Below are 24,029 nucleotides of genomic sequence, written 5' to 3'. Positions count from 1 at the left end.
AATTACGGCAATGCTTCATTACTACCAGTAAATAGACTTTGGGTGGTATTCTCGAAAGCAGACTATTCATATGGACACTTGGCATTCAATACTTAGTTGGTGGATTAAACCATGGACTAAAGTTAGTCCGCTTTCGAGAATACCATCCCTTGAGCCCCACCCCAGCTGTGACACAAGACAAATAATGGCAATAGCTTTTCAAATCAAATTGTGAAATTGAGTAACAATTTATTGACAAACAAAACAAATGTACCACACTCTTGTAGACATGTATAATGTACAGACTTGAGCAATGTAGGTGTATGTAAATTGGCTAAAAACAAAAAGCTTTTTCATAATTCATATGCCTGCTTATCTCCATCTTATTAGATGTATTATTTTTTTTTTAGGGGTGGGGGCAGGGCTGGTGGATACAGAAAAAGTAAATGTAAGTCTGATACAGACTTCAAGAAAAGGTCAAATCTATTTCCCACAATCAAAGCAAGGGAGAGAGACGGAAAAACTCATTCACAATAACGCAGCCAACAGCATACCGGATAATTGTTCATACCCAAATTGTGTGTAAGGTAGTTGTGAGAAAAAAAATATCCAAATAGTAGTCTAGTATTCTACATATCTGGTACATGTACACTTAATAATCATGCATTAAAATGAATTAAAATAGCTGAACCTTTTCTACACTATGCTACTGTGCAATCTGCATGTATATATACCCTATTTTAGCATGTGTGAGATAAAATATCAAATTCTGTGAAGATGACGGATGATTTCTTGGAATAGTTTCTCTCCATTGTAACCTTGTATATCATACCGGAGCAGGCACCGCTAACTGATTCAAATAAAATGCCAATGAGTGGCACAAATATTAAAGGGGAAGTCCACCCTGATATTAAGTTGGTTTTAGTAGAAGCAGAAATAATGAGAGAAACATATTAGTGAAAGTTTGAGCAATATCCGATTAAAAAATAGGAAAGTTAAGAATTTTAAAAGTTGTCATCAGTGATTGCCCCTTCAAATATTAAAAACTTTCTTATTTTTAATTGGAAATTGCTCAAACTTTCAGTCATGTTCCTTTCATTTTTCTGCTTCTATTAAAACCAACTTGAAAAAAACACATACTTCAGACAATATAAGATAAACATTAGATTGAAAATGTGAACTGAATATGATATAAATGTGGAATATTTCATGTGTAAAATTTGAAGAAAAAGAAACCACTTATAACTTAACATAACATTTACCTCAAGTAACAGAAAGAAAGAGAGACCAACCCTAACATCAGCGACATTCAAACATGAAATTCACCTTTGCATTGACTGCCGAAATGGCACATTCCTATAGGCTTAATACTGGAACGACTCGGTTCCCAGTGGCAAAGGGTTAATATGAAGAAAAAAAGGGAAGAAAAAAGGAGCACTACTTGTCTTTCTTCTCGGCCAGTAGACTACTGTGCAGCTTACAAACATCATTTTGGAAAAGCTCGTGAAGAAGCAATCCGTTCTCGTCAAACCACGAACCGACAGATTTGGTGATGCTGCTTTCTCTCTTCTCCTTTGTTTTGCCGTCTTCAAACTGGAGAACCAGATTGTATTCATCGTCGAACCTGAAGAAAATCAAAAGAGAAGGGAGAGGTTTAGACTATATATCTGTGTGGGGTGATGTATCTGTGAGAAATTTGACAAAACCATGTCTGACTGACAACATAGAACTTCTATGCCTAAAAATAGGAAAATTACTTGATGGATGTTGTATACACATTCAACTACGCATTCATACTAATCATAAATACATGTACATATGATAATCGTGTCTGATTTTAGTGATACATGTACGTAACATCAACTAATCGGCAGCAAATCAATTTGATTGGCTTCTTTGGGATGCTCCTTACACAGACTGCTGGTGTTACCTGAAAAGCTGTTATATATATATGTTGATACCTGAACTGGGTCTTGTTCTTCTTTACGTTGAGACGTTGGCGACCATGGAATGCAACAACTCTCTGTACCATATTCTATAAAGTAATTCATTCTCCCTGTAAATTCCACTTTCAGAAATCTCACTCCTTAAGCTCCTCATCCACGGAATTCTCCTTCTACCCCTACTCCTCCTCCCCTCGATTCTCCCAGTCAGTGCAAGATTTTCCAAACCATTCTTCCGAATAACATGACCCAAGAAGCTCAGCTGGCGACCTCTTATATTATTCAGAAGCTTTCGTCTTGTTCCTGCCATGGCAAATACCTCATTATTACAAACTCTTTCTGTCCACGGGTATGTAAGTGATAATTACCTCTTCATATAGGAGTCGCAGCACCAGGTATCACTGGGGTCGATACCGGCAGCATCCTTCTGATTCGTCACCAGGAAATGGTTCTTCTCTACCATGGTTGTATACAGGGTCAACAATGACATCATGCCAAAATAAGTGTAATGGTGGTCAAGGAATATAAAAACTGCTGAACACTGTAATGGGCATATTATTGAAAAAATGTAAAAACACTTTGCAGGAAATGCCAAGAACATTAACATTCACAATCGAGTAAGCGTGATGGCTCAGTGGTAGAGCAGTGGTCTCGTTACCGGGAGGTCCCATGTTCGAAACCGAGTCCGTGCGCCAATTTTGAAAGAGCATTGCAATACTTTCTATAAGATTCTAATCCCTAATCTCCCTTCCCAACCCCAAAAAATAAATAATAATAATATTACATAGAATAAAATGATGATAACATTGATTATCGGTAAAAAACGGTCAATATCACTAAAACGACTGTCAGATGACCAACGATCCTTACACATTAGAGGGATACAAATAAAACACAACGGTACTAGAATATCTCAGCATTCTAATATTTGCCTTCATACTTTTACCATTCAATTCAATACAATGACAACATTGTAAAATTGATAAAAGGTACAATCAATGAGCCACTTTAGAGATAGCACTTGAACAAAAGACCCCAAAATATCCACAGATCTTTAACACATGGAGACGTCCCACTTTGGGAATTACAGAATAATGACTGCCAAAGTGATGTACATGTACATGTAGGTGCTTCTTGAATTGCTCCATGAATACCTTTTGTTTACCCTCTTGAAAATAATACGTCGGCCTGTGTATCATAGAATGTTCTGCTGGTGTATATTATTAATGAACAATGATTAGATAAATTTCGTGAATATGTATCCAGCAGTCGTCTTGATGTGTTTTACAGTTTTGTACAAATGACCTTTATCTGTTCATGCATAGATAGTATTTCTGCAGTGGCTCAAATTAAGTCCTCACATTCTCTTAGAAAGTGGAGAGGTTTGTAAAGGATATGCTAGGACACAGAAGGCAAGGACAGATCTTGATTCCGGGAATGGTTTAAGGTAGTCGTAGATGAGGGCTACGATGGCAAACATACAGGCGACACTGCATAAGCGCAGACGGTTATCAATCAAGGAATGGTTCTCATCATATTCAAACACCTTGGTGAAAATCTGTTGGAGAAATCAAACATTAAAAAATAGACTTAATAAAAATAATAATAATAATAACAATAATAAAAATAATAATAATAATATTGTTTATCCAGAGAATCCTCCTCGGCCGGGGTCCTGCAATACACCATTTAGGGGGTAAAGTAATCAAATTTAATGAACAAAATCGTTTCATTCACCCATAACACATTATGAATAAATGATTTCAAAATTCAGAATGTGAATCGCATACATTAATTGTTACAAGGTAGGACAAACGTTATGGCTAGCCCAACCTAACCACACGTAATGTGATTTTTCTCATCAGTTTTTACTTGTTTTTTGCGCAAATAAAGCATCGCTCAAATGGATACCAAGATCTTGTGTTCATTTTGTTTTGTTTTGTTAGAATCGGGGAGATAGGCCTATGCGCAGACATGGGCAATCTGACCACACTGTATGGTGATTTGACCATAGTTCACACGTGACCTTAGTTCGCTATCTTAGAAAATGGGTAAGATTTCGAAAAATTTGACACCAGCAAATGGAAAGAGGAACCTAAATTTAACCGGAGATAACATTTTCTATGGAATTAGGTGTGAAATTATGGAAATATTGACAAAAGATTGGCAAATTTTTGCAGAATTTTGCATCCATACCGAAAAAAATATGAACTTACTGACAAGGGTCTGGGAATTGTTGTTTTTAGAGCAAATCTCCTCAAAACTGTTAGTAAAAAGTGGTACCAACTGATTGTATGATATTTTGCCTTGCAAAATACAATATCACCTTATATTGGATTGTTTGCTTTTTATAATAAATCTGCTGTTATCTCCCGTGCACAAATTAAGGCCTCGTTTTTTAAAAGACTTTTTCTTGAGTTCCAATTCAACATCCAAATTTGAGATCGCACTTTCTCCGGAATTCTTTGACGATAAATTTTATGAAATCTTCATAGCATAATTACCCTGGCTTTAGCAGTGCAGCTGTTACACGCACTGCGTTCCAAAAAATAAATTCCTACCAGGTCCCCATTTACTTCACCTGGGTAGAGTGTGGCAAGTATAGATCAATGTTTTGCCAAAGGACATTAGTGCCTCGGCGGGACTTTAAAGGCGCACCCTGCCAGTGTAGTTATCACTGCTCTAGTCATCACCATCTTGGTTCCGAAGATCGACTTCTAATTTGCATACAGCTGTCAATCAAAGTACAGCCTGCCTTCGCCAAGCCAGCTGATCCCTGCCAATTGTGACGTCACGAAAGTGGGCGGAAACAGCAGCCAAATCTTAGAGCCGAACTGTGATTGGTATTACTTCGGCACATGTATGCGATAATCGGCCTTGTGCAGGCATTCAGAACATGCCATCTGCGTAAGAGCCGTATTCTGTTGGTGTCATTAGGCAGCTAGCACCGCGTCCACCAGCGCGTACGCATTTTGAACGCCCTCTGGAATACGGGGAACGTGCGTCTTTAACCGCGGACTACCTTCATAAAAATTAGATTAAATTTAAAAACGCAATTCTTACCCTCCTGATGTCATCATCCAAGGCATTCTTTACAGCTGTTCCATTCCACTTATCTACTTTGCACGGCTCCTCCTCAACCTGAAAACGATTAAAGAAATAAAGAAGACAATAATAATTCCATTAACGTAAAGTGCCATACTGTTTTTAGTTAAAATTTATTCTTTATAGGCCTATTTCTTTTTATTTACATCTAGATCTAGATCGAAAGCGTCAGTATTGTACATACATGTATGGGAAGGTTAACTTGACAAATGTCAGTTAATTCAGTTTTATCAAAGGCTTACCAATTACCAAGTAAGTAGGGGCGCTGGTCTGAAAATGAGGATTGTCCGCATAAACTAGGATATCCTTAAAAACAAGGACAAATCGCATCCTAAAAAATATGGATCGTCCACAATTTTTTTTATTTCTTCGGCAGGTTTCGGGTTCCCGATCCGCGCGCTGGCAATGCAAAAAACGGATTCCCCCATTTCACTGTGACACCTTCTACTTTAATGGGTTGTCCGTCTTCCCAAGGATTTAACGCTCATATTACGTGAAAGTCCTTTAGAGTCTACAAGTCAATGTGAAATTTATCACGAAAAACATTGCAGAATCCATTTTTCGCAACACCAATGCGTGGATCGGAAATACGAATCGTCCACGAAAATGCGGACAATCCTTATTCTTGGACCAGCGCCCCTATTGATAGTATACCAGACGGTTATTTCTGTCTTATTTACATCATAGGACACGGGCCTGTTTGAATGTTTCCATCTGTTTCATTTCCATCTCACTCTCACTCTCAGATTCTATTCAGAATTCTCATTTTCATTCATTTTTTTAGAACAAAAACTAAATTTCTTACCACATTTTCTCCACGTTCACTTGACATAATACCAGTTCTTCCTTGTCTCCTAAAGTACTCTACACTTTCCTCAATAAATGAGTTCTTTCTTTGCTCACAAATGGACTGTAATTTATCCACTTCTATCAATCACCATTGATCTTGGCAAGCATAAGAATACGTGTACGAAAACATATGGACAGTACAATTGCATGCATGTTACATACACAGAGGCGACTCTCAGAGCCGAGATGCGTCCGGGTAAATTACACTGAACTAAGGACACGTTGGCCCAACCCGCTACATGAAAACCGCCTAGGAGAATGAAAATCAATGCTTTTTCGAGATATCCCATGAGCCTTTACGTCACTGAGCGACGAAATTCTTTGACTGACGCTTTTTGGACCGCGACAGAGAGGGAAAAGGCAGAAGAATTCGGCTCATATCTCACCAAATGTTGATCGTATGTATTTGAAACTCATTATTTTGAACACAAAACGAATAACCTTAAGTTTATATCGCACAATTGTTAATAATGTATTATTGTAGATGGTTGTAGACCTACTGCAGTTTTTTTTAGTGGGTTTCTCTTTCTCAATCTCAGCTCAGTCCCATCCATGTCATTTTACAAGATGAGATTTCGGACTTTTTAGTTTTGTTTTTACGTCTTTAGATAATCTAGATCTTCTTATCTGATGTAAGAAGAAGAAGAAGAAGAAGAAGTAGGAGAAGAAGGAGAAGAAGAAGGAGGAGGAGAAGGAGGAGGAGGAGGAGGAGGAAGGAGGAAGGAGGAGGAGGAGGAGGAGGAGGAGGAGGAGGAGGAGGAGGAGGAGGAGGAGGAAGAGGAAGAGGAAGAGGAAGAGGAAGAGGAAGAGGAAGAGGAAGAGGAAGAGGAAGAGGAAGAGGAAGAGGAAGAGGAAGAGGAAGAGGAAGAGGAAGAGGAAGAAGAAGAAGAAGAAGAAGAAGAAGAAGAAGAAGAAGAAGAAGAAGAAGAAGAAGAAGAAGGAGGAGGAGGAGGAGGAAAGAATAATAAGACACCCAAAAGAGGAGGAGGAGGGGGTGATGAAAGAGAGTAGAGAAATGAGGAGAATATGAAAAAAGTTTGAGAACAACATGAATGAAAAATCTTGGGGAAGAATTAAGACAGATGACTGTTTTTGGATTTGATGTATATATTGTTATTAAAGTAGAAGATAAATCGGGCAGGAAAGGAGGAATTAGAAAGAAGCAGAACGCCAGAAGATAACAAACATGAAGAACACATCAAAGATGAAGAGGATGGGTAACAAGATAGCAATGGAAAAGAGGAATCATCAAAAGTTCAAAAAACAAACTCTGCAAAGAAGGAAATGTTGAACAAGAGATTTTGAAGAAGTGGAATTAAGAAAATGCTGATGAGCGAGAAGTAAGCATCCGCCATAGTATTAAAAAATAGAGTAACTTTGCTTTACCTGTTGACTGTGAAAAGCTCAAGTTTACAATTTAGACTTTAACTTCTTGGACATTCCATTGAAACGTGTAATATAATTGAAATGCTTTTCTATATTGTCCACACACTTAGACTTATGTCATGACACTTTCGAGAAACTGGCCCCAGTATCAAAATCCATAATATAGAAGTGAGTAAATACCTCTCCTTAATAATATTGTTAAGTCTGCAAATGTATCATACATTTATGAATATTAAATTCATAAAAATAAGAATGGGACACATCACAGTGGAGAAGTGAACTCTGTTTCAAAGCAATCAAGATTATGTAACTACATATATGCATGCTTAATTCCTCTCTATTTTTTTTCCCTATTAGGAAAGCATGTGAACATCCACTTTCGATCATTAATTCTTGTGGAACTACGATAGCTTTTAAAGTAATTCAAGATGAGTACCATACTGAAGTATGTGGTTGAGCAACTCAACAAAGAACCCTACAGGAGGAACTACAATCTGATCAGCTTTGATGCCTTAGAGCCCCTTCAACTGCTGCAGGTTCTCAATGATGTCTTATCCGAAGTCAATCCACAGGTAAGACTTGAATGGTTAAGTGGTCACCAGCAAAACATTTTAAAAAATGGAATAAAATAAAATAAGGAGCTACAATCTAATCAGCTTTGATGCCCTGGCTACAGAGGATAAAATTGTAGAGGTGTTGTGGTCTAGTGGATATGTCACTGGACTGTGGGTCAAATGGTTCGCAGTTGGAGTCCCACCGCGGCACTAATGTCCTCTGCCAAGACACTTATCTCTATTTGCCACTCCCCACCCAGGTATTAAATGGATACCTAGTAGGATGCTAAAGTTGATGTGGTTGGATTGGCATGTGTGCGCTTGTAAAATGGCACCTGGCCGGAATACTCCTCAGGGAGAGGAGCATTGGCACTATCATGTGCGGATTAGCATTTGAATCGAATGACCGAGGTAATGATAATTACAATGTAATGTTAACGTACTATTAGGCGCTATACGAGTGTTACTATTGTTATTATTTGTTATATTTGATATTTATATCCAAAATATTTCCATACTTTTCCCCTCCAGCATAAGCTTGATATCAGAGAGGAAACGCCTGATGCTACAGCCATGAGAATGTTATCTGAACTCAGAGTCCTAAAATACAAGCCTACGGTTGAGCCGTAAGTATCGAATTCATCCTTTTCCTCAACAGGATTGTGTTTTAAGGTTTTTAAAATAATAATTATACTAGTAATATAATCATTCAGAAAAAGAGTCATGCTCCTTGTCTGAGCTGGTTCTGCAAAGGTAGCCAAGTGATATTACCTGGAGATGCATGGGGGGAAAAAATGGAGAAGATAAAAAAACATTTCAATTCAGTATTGCTTTTGAACTATTCAAGCTTGTGCTATGGTCTGAATGCTTACACCCAATATGCAGATATGTATGCATGATGTGATGTGAAAAGCTTCATCATTTATGTTCTGTCCACTTGGAACTATTAGACTGCATTAAGAGCAAAAACTCACCCCAGTTATTTTTTTTCAGATTCAAAGGCATTCTTTAGATCACTACTAATCTTCCTGATGAATTAAATTACCCCCAGTAAGATTTTATATGACAACTGAATTGCCTTTAAACCATAAACAGGGCCACATTTTGGCAGGGTGTATCAGCCGGTAACAAGCCTGTGTTTTAATTATTGCAATGACGAACCTTCGTCATTGCCTTGTTTTCGTTCACATTCTGCCCCATTAATATACTTATCCTCTTCCTTATCGTCCGGAAATCCTATTCGTTTTGCACGTAGTGCTTGTTATTCCTAGTTAGGTACTTTCCTCAAGTTCTTTTCCTTTCAAATTTCGTAGGCGTAATCTCTGATATCTCATCAAGGTCACCTACTTTTTCGATTTTCGAAATCACTCATGCATAACCATCCAGGCGCTATTTTGTCCGTTTCTGGTCCATTTTAAGGCCTTTCTTCATTCCTTCCTATCTCCACTATACTAGATCCTACAAACTTCTAACAAATTCCTTTAGATAGTCTAAGAGATGTTCTTTCATCTGCGACGTATAACTTGACCTTCAAAATGCCATCTTCATAGTCAAAATTCAAATCTGAAACCGACTCCGTCAACAATCTCTCAAATTCTTGAAAACTAGACCCCTACAAATCTAAAAATTGCAATAACTTTCTTTAACCAATTCCGTTCCGTCTCATCTTCTCGCAGTATCTTTGTCTCATAATTGCACATAGCCATGCCAAATTTCACGCTCCAATGGCTTTGCACTACATAAATAGCGCCCTCTAAAGTTCTGGGAATTGGCTTTCTTTCTGTGGCCGTATCTCCATTATGGCTTGGCAGATCCGTACCCTTTTTTGGATTTAGATACTTGAGGATATGCCCTTTCCAGCCATATACAAAATTATATACCCTAACACTGACCGACTTTGAGAAAAATGCCCTCCAAATTCGCCATTTTCAAGAAAATTCCAAAATAACTTCAACTTGCTCTAAAATGGCGATCTTTGTACCAACGTCAATGAAATTAGGCAGACATATGTATCCATATACGTGACAACTGTCTGCCAAGTTTGGTAAAATTTGAACGTGTCAGCGCAAAGTTATCGCCAAAAATGATGAATTTACTATGCATTACGTTATAGCGCGTTAAATGCGTGCAATACATTTGGCGGAGATAACAATAGTGTCAAACTGACCGCAATGAAGTGCCCTTTCGCATGATACCAAGTACAGTATATGTTCACACAGAAAATTGTGAGTAAATCGCATTTTAACAAAGGTCACTACACGAATTCCGCCCGAATCTAACACGTATCGGCTATGACGTCATTTTTTCAGACTGCTTTTCGCCCCCTAAATGTCCTTTTTTTTCCTTGAAAATTTGCAGTGGCATGCCGAGTTCCAATACGCAGGGCACCTCTTGGCCGGATTTTCGAAATTGGTCAAGGGGGCCATTCAAGACGCCATTTTGTTCTATAAATCTATTTTACATCACATGTTTCGATAGGATTATCATAGATAAAAAGAGAGTAGTTTACAATAACAACCATGAAATTCTCTTTCTAATGATACCAAATACGGCCTATAAAGAGACATAAAGAGAGAGAGAAAAAACAATTTAACTCCGGTCATAATACAGATCCTGTACGTTTTCCGCCCATTCATTACACGCATTGTCTATGGGGCATATCGGGTTCACGCTTTTGGCCCCCAGAACGATGTTTATTGCAATGACGAACATGCACCAAATCCCCTTGGTTTTTGCACGCAGTGTTTAGTAACTCTTTCTAGGTTCTTTCCCCTATCCCAATTTCTTACAAACTTCGTAGGCGTAGTCATTACCATGCCATCAAGGTCACTCTTGAGGCCTTTCTTTCGCCCTACCTATCTCCAATATCACAGAAGCTACAGACTTCGAACAAATTGCTCTGGATAGTCCGAGAGAAGCTCTTTCGTTTGACACGTAGAAACATGGCGTCATTGCACGCACATCGTTGTGACACGATTGCATTTCTAGTTTCATTTTAGAATGGTTCTATCCTATTAAAGAAGACTCAAAGTCATTCTAAACTTTTGAATGCAGAGGGACATCCTTTAGAGTTTCTTATTAATTAATAATCACTTCTTAATCCAACTGATTAATGAATCATTTTATTACGGGAACAGGGCTACCTTTCGGCAGGGCTTAGTAGCCGGCAACAAGCCAGTGGTCTACTCCATCTTAGAATGGCTCTTCCAGAAGATGCCCGAGTTGAAGAAGAGGGCGTATCTGGCCAGGTTTCTCGTGAAGATTGAAGTACCAGGAGAGATTCTTGCAGAGGACGCCGTCATGGATACATACTCTCAGGTAGGATATACCCTTCTCATGGATTATTTATTTATTCATTTATTTATATATTTGTTATCATTTTTTGGGGGAGTGGGGGGAGGTTCTGAGTATTGCCCTATAGACCGGTTAACTAACCTATTCAAATTTATTTATGTTTCTTTCCTGGGGACCTAGTGATGAGTTATTCCATTAACCTGTTATTAATTAATGGACTACAATACTTGGAATCCAGTCTGCATACATTACTGGTTGCTACGTCAGGCAAGCCCAGGCAAACTTTCAGCTCGTCAAAAACAACCTTTGTTTAAAAAGTATGCATACAATTTGAAAATGTTAGTAAATCGGTCTATTCTATGCAATTCCATGCAATTTTTCCACATAATTCATCCCCCCAAAAGAATGGTGCTTTCTGGTATTACCAAGTATTAGTCATCGTCATATCAAAAAATCTTTCATTCATTGTTTATTGCCGAAAATTGAAGACTCTGATGGGAACTAGATTTACAGATGATTTAGTTTCCTAAAAATTAGAGATTGATCATATGTTTGCCATAGAAAATGCATTAGTTCAAAGTCACTGAGGGAACTATAACTATTTTGATTCTCAATGAAATGACTGACCAGTCAGGAGAAACTTCCACTGATGCAACTATTTCTCTAACTAGCTATGGTTATGACCATTGTCAATCTACACAATCTAACCGTCAAGTACTGCTGTTCTATTTCTAGTACGAGGCGCAGGTCGATGCATTCATGGAGCTGCACAGGACTTCGGAGTCTCTGAAGACGTCAGGTTTCTCAACGACAGAGATCAAGAAAGACATCTCACAGATGGAAGATGAGAAAGACCAACTCGCAAAGAGGATCGAGAGACTGAAGAAAAAGGTAAGAGGTCAAATACATAGGATAGACATGGCATGTTGAAGTGTAGTAGTTGTAGTTGTAGTAGTAATGATAATACTGGTAGTAGTATAGTAGTAGTTGTAGTAGTACTAATAGTAGTCGTTGTAGAAGAAGAAGTAGTAGTAGTAATAGTAGTGATGTAGTAGTAGTAGAAGTAGTAGTAGCAGTAGTAGAATCATTAGTATCGGTAGAAGTAATAATAGTAGTAGTAGTAGTAGTAGTAGAAGTAGTACAGTAGTTATAGTAATAGTAGTAATAGTAGAAAGTAGTAGTTGTAGTATTAATAGACAACCATACCAGATAATACAAAGCACAAAGCTATATCTTATGTGCTACACTATAAAGACAAGTAAATTTAACACACTAATGATGTTCTAACAATAATTATTATTAAATTAATTTCGCAAGAACATTTCCTTCAAGACTCAAGCATCAATGACTGTTCTAATGTTACAGGTGGAGACCGTACCCAACTACGAGCATATGATGTCTATCGCAAGGAACTTCAGGAAGGAGCAGGAAAGGGAGGCATCACTGGCACAGCAGAGACAAGAACAGAAGAACCAGGTATACTTATCAATCACTCAAAGAATTGACCAAATTGGTATATTTTACTCTCTAAATAAGTCTGGTGTGTCTAATTTGGGTTTTTACCGACGTGTATCAATCACATATATTATAATGAAATATATTCAAAAACAAAAGTTCAAGTATTTTAGACTTTTCATAAATTCCGCATCAAGAACATGAATTCTCCCATGATAATAGAAAATATGAATGATTTGAATCAACATTTTATGCCTTTTGAAATAACTTTTACAAAATATATCAAGGATGCTAATGGCTTTCCATAATTGTTGAGTCCAACTTGAAGATAAGTTCAACTTAGGATCTTTGTGAAACACCCCCCTGGCTAGTACAAACTGGGATGCATCCTGGAATGATATCTAATTGATCTCTGTATGTATTCTATATTCCCTAGCTGCACCATGCCGAGCAGAGACTACAGCGAATGAAGCAGCAACTCAAGGACTTGAAGCAGTCTACAGTTGGAGTATCAGCTGATGGTAAGGACATTTGTCCATATTTTTGAGTGTTTCCTTCTGTAAAACCAGAAACACTAGTAAGCAAATATTAATCGACTACGAGAGTAATGGTGCAAACTATCATCGCCGAGATCACCGAGGCGATTATAATTTGTATCCATTGCCCGAGTAAAGGAGGTTAATATTTGTTTTATATCCCACATCGGCAATAATTATAGTGAATTTTACATAATAATAAGAACTGATTCTGCAGACAGTTTAGCTTCAGCTAGATTTTTACAAAGCGCAACATGCATACATGTAATACAGTCGATGCACGCTCATTTGACATTTCGCGTAATCTACTTTGCTATGCGTTTTCAATGGGCAAGGGTGGGCAAGTTGGTCAGCAGCAAAAAATTACTTTACAAGAGTACTATCTCAGGTAGATAGTACTTATCTATATTTTATCATGTGACCTCATTTAGACCAATCAGATTGCAAGATTCTTAGTATGCGGGATATAAAAGTAAATAGGACAGTAGAATTTTCCAAACAAACAAAATAATGTGTGAGTATTTTGTGTGTGTGTGCCATTTTCAATGGCAAAATGTCCATTCTGTATCCTACAAGAATCTCACATCAGCAATTTGGGGATATTCATCGGTTCATCGAACAACCAGTCATGACAAAATCTTGCATATTCAACCAAATGATCCATGAAAAAATTATTCCTGTATGTAGGAACTGTAAGAGGCATTGATCCTTTTTGTTGTTGTTGAAAATACAGTTTTTGTCAGTATAATACAACTTTTGGGATTAAAGAATACAACTTTTGGGATTAAAGAATACAGTTTTTAAACTCCAGAGGTTGACAGGTCTGCTAGCATGCATGAAATGTGAAGAGAAATTTGTAAGTGAGTAAGATTGACTTAAGTTTCACACTGCGAAGTGACAGAATCACAACTGATACAACACTGAATATTTAAAAGTCACAAAAATTCCTTGGAGTGAATATTGCTGTTGTGTACTATTCAGGAGAGGCCTTGGGACATACTGTGCACTTGTAATGGCCGCTGGAGCTACAGCCAATGTGTGATGATTTCCAGAGCACTCTGGTAGCCAATGTCGATGTATGATGTGATTTGTGCTGTCTAATATGAAATGTATTCATTATTCTTTTATTACATTTTACTGAGTAAGTTGCTGAATAAACTTGATGAAGTGAACAAGGTGTATGCTTACATTTCTTAGGAGAAGCTTCTGAAGTACTTGGAGGCTCTGAAGAATCTCTCCTAAAAATATTGAATCTTTATGAACAGCAGACATGTTCATATACCTTAACTGTTTTTTTCCTTCATTTCACCAATGAACTTGTTTGAACTTGGTGAAAAAAACATGATGAGAACAAGGTTAATGCTTTATATGGAGAAGCTTCTGGAGGACTTCAAGAGTCGATCTGAGAAATCTGTCGTAAAAAACCTTGAACCTGGATGAACAGTGTTGATCAGCACAGTTATATCACATTTGTTTTCATCTTCATCTTACCAACAGACTTGGTGAAAAAGCTTGATGAGGAGAATAAGGTCAATGCTTACATGTGCGAGGAAAAGCTTCCGAAGGACTTGGAGACTCTGAGGAAAGCTTGCCAGGATCTTGAGAGGGTCGTCAACGAGCCAGCCATGGGACAGGGAGATCTAGAGGAGATACAGACTCAGGTATGACTAAACTGTCAATTTCTGTTTGGTCTACTACCCGATTAGTCTATTCCCATATGGTCTACACCGACCCTACTATCCATATGATCTAATAATCATTTAATCATAAAGGATGATCATTTTTTTGTTGTTGATTTTTTTTTGGATTTCAACAGGGTGGCCCCTTAGCAGTTAAGATACTGTAATCATCAAATGATTGTTAGATTTTATGGATGGTAGACAAAATGGACATTAGACAAGCTGGTAGATAGACTGATTGGCAATTAGACCAAATGAGTGATAGACTAAATAGGTAGTAGACTTATTGGAGATTAAACCAAATGACTATTAGCCTAAATGGTCATTAGAATCAAATGAGCTGCTTGGAAGGTCCTGGATGTTAAACGAGCTAGGCCAATTCGTATCAGGCTGAATATTGACTGCAACTGTTTTACACAAAGTCCATGGCGAAACCAGGAAGGGTGAACATATCAGGGAATATTGCCTGCTTGGAACTGCAAAATATGCATTTTAATTGCTTGGTGAAATTACCATGTTTAGTTAAAAATGTAAGAGAATTATTATGGGGTAATTGTAACAGGAGCACTATCATAGAACCACGTAGTAACCCATACCCATGAACCTTTTGTATAATGAAAACCCCTTTTTTACATTTTCTTTACAGATCAAAGCTGTCAACTCTGAAGTGAACGCCCTAATCGAGAAGCGAATGATGAGCAATGACCCCAAGGATGACAAGCTTTCCCTCTTTCGTCAACAAGCGTCCATCATTGCCCGGAAGAAGGAAGGTCGAGCGGATGGTCTGCATGAGGCCAAGGAGGAGCTAGTGCAAGCCAAGCAGGAGCTGGTAGAGAAGAGGGAGTCAGCCAAAAATCTAGAAGGAGAGGAGGTCTTGAAAGGGGATGATGTAAGTGGAAATTCTTTGATGCTCCAAAAAATATGAATATTTCTACCGAAATAATTCCATTGAATGAAGGTCTCCTTGTTCCTAAAAATTGATTTATTTATTACATGTCGGAAGAGAGAAAAATAAACGATTCAGTGAAATTTGATCTTCCATGAAGCTATAAGGCTAAATTTAAAAAAACACATGTTTCTCATCTGGACTTTAAAATAAAGGAGGAGGCAGGGCATTACTATTTTGCATTTTTTTTCCCAAGATGGCTGCCATGCTAATTATAGCTCGCCAAGCCTATTTACTCATAGATATTGTGCTATGTGAGTATACTGATGTAATATATGACAAAACAAATGATTTGTATAACTTTTGAAGCTGTTTAAACAAAATGTACATCACAGCCGGGGACGAGAATCACTTAATTTTTGTTATTTGGCCTTAATACACAACAAATGTAAACAAGAAATCAAATACAGACAAGGAACGTTTTACAATAAAAATGCATTACAACTGAATTAATATAACTGAAATAAACATATCTCTGCAATCTGAGTTAAAAGCTTGCTGTTGAAATTTATTGTTAACCCAAATTTCCTTCTTTTCTAATCCTCTCAGTTCAAGCGCTACGTCAACAAGCTACGTGGTAAGAGCACGGACTACAAGAGGAAACGTCAAGAGTTGGCAGAGCTGCGTGCTGAGCTTGGTGTACTCTCCAGGACAGAGGAAATTCTCAAGCAACGAGACGAACAGATACAACACCGTCTGGTGAGTCACTGATCTGACTACGGTCACTATTGGTCATGGCTTTGTTTTGTTAATGGCTTGGGGTTGTTGTTAGGGTTATGATAATAATAATACAGTCAAACCTGCTTTAGTGACTACCTGTCTACAAAGACCATCTGTCTACAAAGACCACATTTTTTGTTTTCCTTGAAAATGGTTTCTCATTGAAACATGCACTGAAGAAACCTGTCTTACAAAGACCACTTTTTGCGTTTCCCTTGGGCGGTCACTATAGACAGGTTTGACTGTAATAGTAATGATAACAATATGTTGTGTTTACGCAGGGTAGCCTCATTCGTATTCATACTGTTCTTCCAGTTGCCCCTGGAATTTAGAATATATGTAGGTTGAGGGCTAGTTGTAGGGTTAGGTACATGTAAAGTTCACACAGGATAGAAGCTAGGTATTTGGTTAATGAACTGTAGAGCATTCGTTGCAGGAGTATGTGTTGTATTATTGCTGAGTCTGATATATTACAAATTACATTGTCCCAATGGGTCCCTTTGTAGATTTGTTTTTGGATGTCCAGGGGCCCGTTGCACAAAACTTACTATTGATGGTAAGTTTGCCATCAATTGTAACTACCATGGAAACCTTGATTTGATTGGCTGTTGAGCCCTGTTAACTACCATGGTAGTTGCCATTGATGGCAAAGTTACCATCAATGGTAAGTTTATGCCGGGGCCCAGGTTGTAAGAAATCAGTCTCATTCCTTGTACAATATCAGTATTAATGGAGACATGCTAGCAGATGTGTAGCATTGCCAGTCTTACCAAGGAGATATTTTTTAACTTTTGGTAACAATAGATTTTCTTAGATTTAATGGTTTTGTTCAGCAGTCAATTGACATAAAAAAATCCCCTTGTCACGACATGGTCATCCATAATGTATTTCATTCACCAGAATTAATTGACTGACAGCATTTTTTTAGTTTTAGTATTACTGACCAACAAAAAAAGGTTTAAAAGGCAAGAAGCCAAATTTAAACTCAGTCACCACATGATCTTCCATTATGTCACATAGCAACCAATGTACTGCATTTACCACTGAGAAATCATTGTGAGCCAAACTTATTGTTCTTCTATATTGTCCAACAGTCCAAACTGGAAGCAAAGAAGGGCGTGGCCGGTTACCATGACACCCAGGAGGAGTTGGAGAAGGTGTCTACAATCAAGAGTGAGTTGGATGATGTCAAAGGTCGTACTCTGGAGGACATGTCACATCTGGTAAGAATAATAATAATAATAATAATACATAAGATTTATAAGGCGCCAAATCCACTTGACAGTCAAATGCTCAAGGCGTTCTACATTCAAAGCTCGTTCAGATATGAAGTGAAAGTGAATGGCAAGTGTGTGCAACATTGGTCCTATGTGTATTCACTGTGTAATACGATTCAGAAATGTGAAGCGTATTACACTAACGTCATTCAAAAAAAAAAAAGTTCTACGGTATACAGCATCATTTCTGAATGAGGCTTCACTGTATCAGGGGAAAAGCGGACTAAATTCTTTTGGTTGGTTTTTTTCCTTTTTCTACTCATAAAATTTATAGCATTCAGCAGAAAGATAATTTTTAAAAAATACCACTAAAATGAGGATGCTAAAATACCATCCTGTGTTATCTCTGTTATTAATAACTTTGTAGTGGAGAGAAATATGTGAACCCCGACATGCCAGTGCAGACTTCTCAATATTAAAGGGAGAGGTTCGTCAGTTTCCATGTGCAGCAGGCCATATTTCGCTGACACAAGACTTGGTGGAAATACCATAAATGGGGCTTCAAGTCTGCACACAGCAAACCTGGAGTCCTACACAAAATTTAACCCTAGTTTCTCAGAGAGTCTTCAGGTGAAGATAATAAGATCCCATTCTCACTCGTTTCCTAGACCTATCAAGGCTAGATCGATCCACTGGATCGCTCCAGAGGTACGCTCCGGTTATGTTCACACTCACAAGCTAGACCGCTCTTGTTGCTATTGTATAGTGCGAACAAGCTAGACCTCTCCTGTTCACACTCACAGTTAGACCGATCTAACCTGGATTGGTCTAGGAAGTGAGTGAGAACGGTAGTCTAACTTTACCATATGGAGGAATGCAAAGCATTACATAAGGCCTGTTGGTCATAAAACTGCAGGCTAATCCTGGTGATTGACACCATCTGGATAAACATCCGATTGGTTTCAAATTCCCCTTGAGAGTCCACTCCTATGTGTCTTTAAAAAATATTTTCCATTTATATCATATCATATAAATCATTTTAATCTAATCGATATGAATCATATACAATCACTTCACAGGTGCAAAAGCTGAATACGAGCATAGCATCCAAGAAGGCGAACCTGGCACCGATCATTAAGGAGCTGCGCCCTCTACGTCAGCAGGCGCAAGAGATGCAGGTGGTTTACGACGATAAGAAGACGGCATACGATACCAAGGCGGCCGGGCTGGAGAGCAATCGCTCTAAACTTGAACAGGTGAGAACATCATTCTACGTTATGATGCTATTAAATCCATTATTGCCTATGCCTTTGAATATTACTTATACATATCTATATATATATATATCCTCGGCTGGCTGGCAGAAGGGCGATAGCTCCTGAGCGACTTAAAAGCTACTTTTTGAATTATTCGCATTTAAAGATTTGTTTTATATTTAACTGCTTTCTTTTTCGAAAATTGGTTTAAAGGTACTATGTCCCATTTGCAGGCCAAAAAAATGAAAAAGTTTAATTCCAACTGCATTTGAAAGATAATACTAATTTAGAACTTCCCTAAAATGTGGGGCTTGAAAATGTCTTCAAGTAGGAAAATAACGACTGTAAGTTGTCAAATCGACTTTAGGGCTATAGAGCCCAAAAGTAATAGTCTTGATTTTCAGACGATTGTACAGAATGGTCAAACGTTTTATGCTGCGCAAAGATTCAATCAGTTTAATCTTGGCCATCACAAGAAGTGGGTTATTGATGTAGACAAATGCTCATGTACCCTTTACAACTCTTTTCATGTATGTTATTACCAAAGAAGGAAAAAAAAGCCAGTCAGTCACTCAATAGTGTCTGACAGTGAAGTCTAGCAAGTAAACGGGTTTCCTTGCATAATTTGAATATGAGGACACTGCTAACGTTTAAATTTCACAGATAGGACATACATGACATATTCATAATTCCTGCAAAGTTCTACAGAATTTGAGGTTGGCTGCAAAAGGGACATAGTACCTTTAAAACTTAAAAGACAAATGGAAGTGTAATAGAAGAACACGGCCACAATTTTTTTCTCAGAAATAAGTCAGTTTTATAAAAGTTGAGGCAATTTAGTGCTAATTAGGCCCTTCTGATTAACGCTTCATTTTTTTACCTGAAATTCGAGCTAACGCCCTTCTGCCAGCCAGGCAACGATATATATCATTATAAAGTAATAAGGCAAGTCGTATTTCGATTATCTGTGTCATCTGTTTTTGTTATCTGATGAATACCTTGTGGCGTCATTAGAAGTAAAGATGATGTGACTCAAGAAGAAAATGTAAAAAAGGTCTCCGACCGGTTTGGAAAACTGTTTCGAACACTGTACATTTTTCAAAATATATCAGAAAAAAAGAAATCTACTTTAGGATATGAGGGCTTATCGTGAGGAATGCAGTTGAGATGAGAGCTGATTTCAATCCCTCCTGTTCATGCTGCAGATAGTAGAGATGTAAAACCAACAAACATAGATGTTATCAAGACATACATGTACATTGTGATACAAGTCAATAGTTTTTATTATGTCCCTTATCGTAAAATTGTTGCATTAAAGAGTACGTACACAACAAGAAAAAAAATAGTTTTACTAGAAAAGAAATGTCCTGGCGAATAGTTTATTTTTTATTGCTGATGCCACAAAAAGTTCACCTTTTCCTGGGAAAGGGTACTACGGTATTCGTTTTCCCGCCCCCCCCCCCCAAAAAAAAGGAGAAAAATGGCAAAATTCAGCGAGCGTACAGTAGATTTCTAATGCTTCCAGCGGTCAACTCCTGCGTTGTCACGGCGCTCATGTAGTGCAATTAACACTGAGTGGAATTAACTGCACTACCATACTGCAGTCCCTGTATAGCAACAGCTAAACATATTTACGTCCTACATACAGTGTTTCATTTGAGCAGTGCAATTTGTTTGAGATGTAATGTGAATGTGATTACGATACATGCTATCACAAAAGTGGAAGATACGGGTGGAACTTGTGGAAGGGATGTTATGTAAAACAATTAAACAATGACTCATTCTCGGAACAAGCTAAAACTAGAATCTCGATTGTCATTGTATATTTTTATACTAATGTATCTGTTTAGGAGGTGAGAGCTTATCGTGAGGAGTGCAGTCAGGAGGAGAGCCGATACCACTACCTTCATTGCATGCTGCAGATGGTTGAGATGCAGAACCAGCGGGTAGCCAGCGAGATGAAAGCATACACGTCCGCAGATCAGATGGAGAAGAAGAAGGCATTCAGGGATCAGTATACACGCAAGCTACAGGAACAGGAGAATTTGGGAAAGGTGAGTTTTTTTCCACACTTTCGCCTTGAGAATATTTAAAGCTTATCTGCCGTAGTTTACAGGAGGGATTAGACCGCTCAGCAAGGTCACTGGACAGGTGGTTATCTCATCAACTCAGCTCTCAGTTAACATAAGAAAAAGAGGATCATGGGGGACCAATGGTCACCGATTAGGCATTGTTTGTTATATAGAGGGCGCAAGTAGCTACCAGTAGTGTAGTGGGCCTTTAAGTTTCTTGATAAAAATTGGTCAAAAAGGTGAAATTGAAAGAAGATAGCAGAGATTGCGTCAGTCTTATGAACATTTTTAAAGTTACTTGTGTACATCAAGTGATATCAGTGATAATATGGTTATTGATTTATTTTATTTTATTTATTTTATTTCTCTTCACAGCCTTTTTCCAAAGTTACAAAATTATAAAAACATGATCATGATAATAAAAAAGTGATATAATTGATACAACGTCAGTGTAATTGTAATACTAAATGAAATAATCATGAAGAAAGATTGCCACATCAAAGTTTTTTTTCTGCAGGGCCAGCTAACCCCATGCTTTAGGTGGGGCTAGCCCACTTTGGTAAATACGTGTCTGAACAGAAAGTGGAGTAAGCTTTAACCGGACTATAGGTGGGGATAAGACCCCCTTTAACCCCACCTATAGTCCAGGGTTAAGCAAAATTTTGCCAGTGTGAAAACAGTATCAGTGTACGTTATTTTTATCATCGTTATCCATCTCTTTGTATTTTTATTTTTATTTTAAATTCAACCACTAGTTTGGTTGTGATAAAGAAACAATTAATTAAATTGATTAGTCATTGCTACCATTTCAGAGTTTACGTGACAAGCAGAAAGCAGTGAAAGAGAGACATGGACCAAGCATGAAGCAGATGACGATGTGGGGTGACTTCCAGGCCTTGATGGAATGCAAGAAACAATGTTTCCTACATCAGAAACAGGACCAAGACGCTGGGAGAATGGTCAGGGACGAGGCTGCCAATGAAGAGAGGCTTGTCCTCTAGAAGCTATTCAACCATGGGGATGATTAAAGGCCCACTGCACTACTTGTAGCTACTTGCGCCCTCTATATAACAAACAATGCCTAATCGGTGACCATTGGTCCCCCATGATCCTCTTTTTCTTATGTTATTTGAGAGCTGAGTTAATGAAATAGCCACCTGTCAGTGACCTCGCTGTGTGGTCTAATCCCTTCTGGCCCAGTAGTATTGACGGTCTTTAAAGGCATCGTTTAGCCATGTTAAATCTGAGATGCATGGCCCTACATGTTTTCAGTGTCTGTGATATGGTGTTTTATTGAAGCCCTAATAAAAAAAATCGCGCTTTAAAATATCAAGAAGTGCCTCAAAAAAGTAAAAATCTTTGAGTGACCAGTTTTACCATACTCATTTTCCCCAATGTAGTGTTATAAAAACAAAAATGAAATTTTATTTTCAATAATAAATATCTTGATAATCAGACAGGCGATCGGCTTGTAAAAGTCATGGGATTCCTGACTGACTTAAAGGCTTATAGTTATGATTGCAGCATGAGCTAAATCCTGGATATCGTTTCAGAATCTGAGGCAATGTTACTGAGTCACGTTAAGGGCAAGATGATGATGATGGTGGTGATGATATTGATAATTGACGATGAAATTCAATTGTAAAGAGTTGTATTCACATAGCAGGGTTACCAAATACAGGCTGTATCTGTTAAACTATGATCTATTAGGTTAGCTCTTGATTTGAAAACTCATCATTGTTTTAACATGTTCAATCTTACAAAGAAATGTGAAAGTAGATACATGATTTAATGTTTTCCTCTGAGCAAGTTTTTGTTTGTGTCATATATAAGGCCTAAAAAAAAGGATGTTGGGATGCCCTATAGGTGCCAGAACCTGGGTCGGTCGGTTGGATTTTTTTTTAAAATGTCATTGTCTATAGATATAAACAAAATATGTGTAAATTGAAATTTGTGTACAATATGTATATACCATCAAAAATCACCTTGATTTGGTAGACAGTGTTTTAGATATGGGCCGGTATTCAATTCAATGCTAATGTCACAAATATGGGTAGTTTACCAAGTTTTCGTGTAAGATTAAATACTTTGGTACTCAGTAAGTATATTACCCTAAGTTTAAGACAGTTCCCTTGCGGACTTAGCCAATTATTTTGGAGGACTTGATTGGCAGGCATATGGCTTCATACACAGTTATCTTATTTAATTGAATGCTTTAATTGCACATAATTTTGGATTGACCATGTGACCTCAAAAGGCTTCCCGGTAAGATTTTGCCTTAAAGTTGACTTTCTTAAGTAAAATGCTCAGATATGATTTGAATACATATTACTTAGCCAAGTAAAAATTTTAATTAAATACTTACTTAATTAAATATGGCCCCTGATTCTTAAGTAGTCCCATTGCAGGGCGACGAGAAAATGTTGTGATTTAACAAATATAAGAAGTAACGTGGATAAAGAGCACTTTCTTTATTATGATATACAATTTGAATCAACATTCAAATCGCCCATATCATTTCATGGAAAGAAAATTCATATTCACTTGCTCATGGTTCATACATTTTACAATTTACTGATGGATTCCGAGTCCTTCATTTGAGATGTTATGTAAATATGTATGTGTAAAATTGGATTATGTGAATGTATTGAATGTGTGTGCACCTTTTAAATTTCTCTCAAATATGTAGCGCTTGAATTCTGTAAATGTGTGAAAATGTATAGTACATTTATGCTATGTATGTTGCTGGAGTAAAGTAGATTCTTTATTGCGAAAAAAAGTGAGTCCATAGCTCTTTTTTGTGTTTGTATTTCTTTTAATTAACCAACGACTAGAAATGAGTATGGAGTGTGGTTTTCTACCCCCTCCCCCATTTGTTTTTGAAAGATTGACGTCTCTGCAACTCTTACTTCATTCATCATTACTGACATGTAGATTATATCAGGTCCAAAACTATCGGAATGGGGGGGGGGGGGGGGGGGGGGGGGTACCATACATATAATAATGTAGAAAGTTTTTTCTTGAGACAAAAAGAAAAC

The 24,029-nt window shown here is 37.7% G+C and overlaps 2 protein-coding genes across 4 annotated transcripts; one reads left to right on the top strand and one right to left on the bottom strand.

Moving 5' to 3' along the window:
* Nucleotides 1-203: 203 nt before the first annotated feature.
* Nucleotides 204-6,040, bottom strand: LOC591648 (probable signal peptidase complex subunit 2). Its single transcript, XM_030981708.1, has 5 exons — nucleotides 5,833-6,040; nucleotides 4,986-5,063; nucleotides 3,320-3,480; nucleotides 2,291-2,425; nucleotides 204-1,603 (listed from the first exon to the last, which is right to left on the bottom strand). The coding sequence occupies exons 1-5, from the start codon at nucleotides 5,857-5,859 to the stop codon at nucleotides 1,417-1,419; spliced, it is 588 nt and encodes a 195-aa protein (XP_030837568.1). The 5' UTR covers nucleotides 5,860-6,040; the 3' UTR covers nucleotides 204-1,416.
* A 141-nt stretch (nucleotides 6,041-6,181) lies between these two features.
* Nucleotides 6,182-22,116, top strand: LOC100891506 (intraflagellar transport protein 81 homolog). 3 transcript variants are annotated; one of them, XM_030981702.1, is made up of 14 exons: nucleotides 6,182-6,274; nucleotides 7,620-7,834; nucleotides 8,348-8,442; nucleotides 10,954-11,134; nucleotides 11,846-12,001; nucleotides 12,476-12,586; nucleotides 13,002-13,086; nucleotides 14,599-14,762; nucleotides 15,427-15,669; nucleotides 16,276-16,425; nucleotides 17,541-17,669; nucleotides 18,743-18,919; nucleotides 20,770-20,973; nucleotides 21,804-21,992. In XM_030981702.1, exons 2-14 carry the CDS (start codon nucleotides 7,691-7,693, stop codon nucleotides 21,990-21,992), a joined length of 2,028 nt encoding a protein of 675 aa, XP_030837562.1. In that variant the 5' UTR covers nucleotides 6,182-6,274; nucleotides 7,620-7,690. The 3 variants fall into 3 exon arrangements, with proteins under 3 accessions (XP_030837562.1, XP_030837564.1, XP_030837563.1); XM_030981704.1 differs by lacking the exon at nucleotides 21,804-21,992 and adding an exon at nucleotides 21,205-21,324 and having other exon boundaries at nucleotides 20,770-21,013; XM_030981703.1 differs by lacking the exon at nucleotides 6,182-6,274 and having other exon boundaries at nucleotides 7,691-7,834; nucleotides 21,804-22,116.
* The last annotated feature ends 1,913 nt before the right edge of the window (nucleotides 22,117-24,029 follow it).

This window comes from Strongylocentrotus purpuratus, unplaced genomic scaffold (genome assembly GCF_000002235.5).
Source record: "Strongylocentrotus purpuratus isolate Spur 01 unplaced genomic scaffold, Spur_5.0 spur5_scaffold_12, whole genome shotgun sequence".
Taxonomy (NCBI): Eukaryota; Metazoa; Echinodermata; class Echinoidea; order Camarodonta; family Strongylocentrotidae; genus Strongylocentrotus; species Strongylocentrotus purpuratus.
The sequence above is the reverse complement of the archived record's forward strand: the minus strand, read 5'-3'. Positions and strand labels throughout refer to the sequence as shown.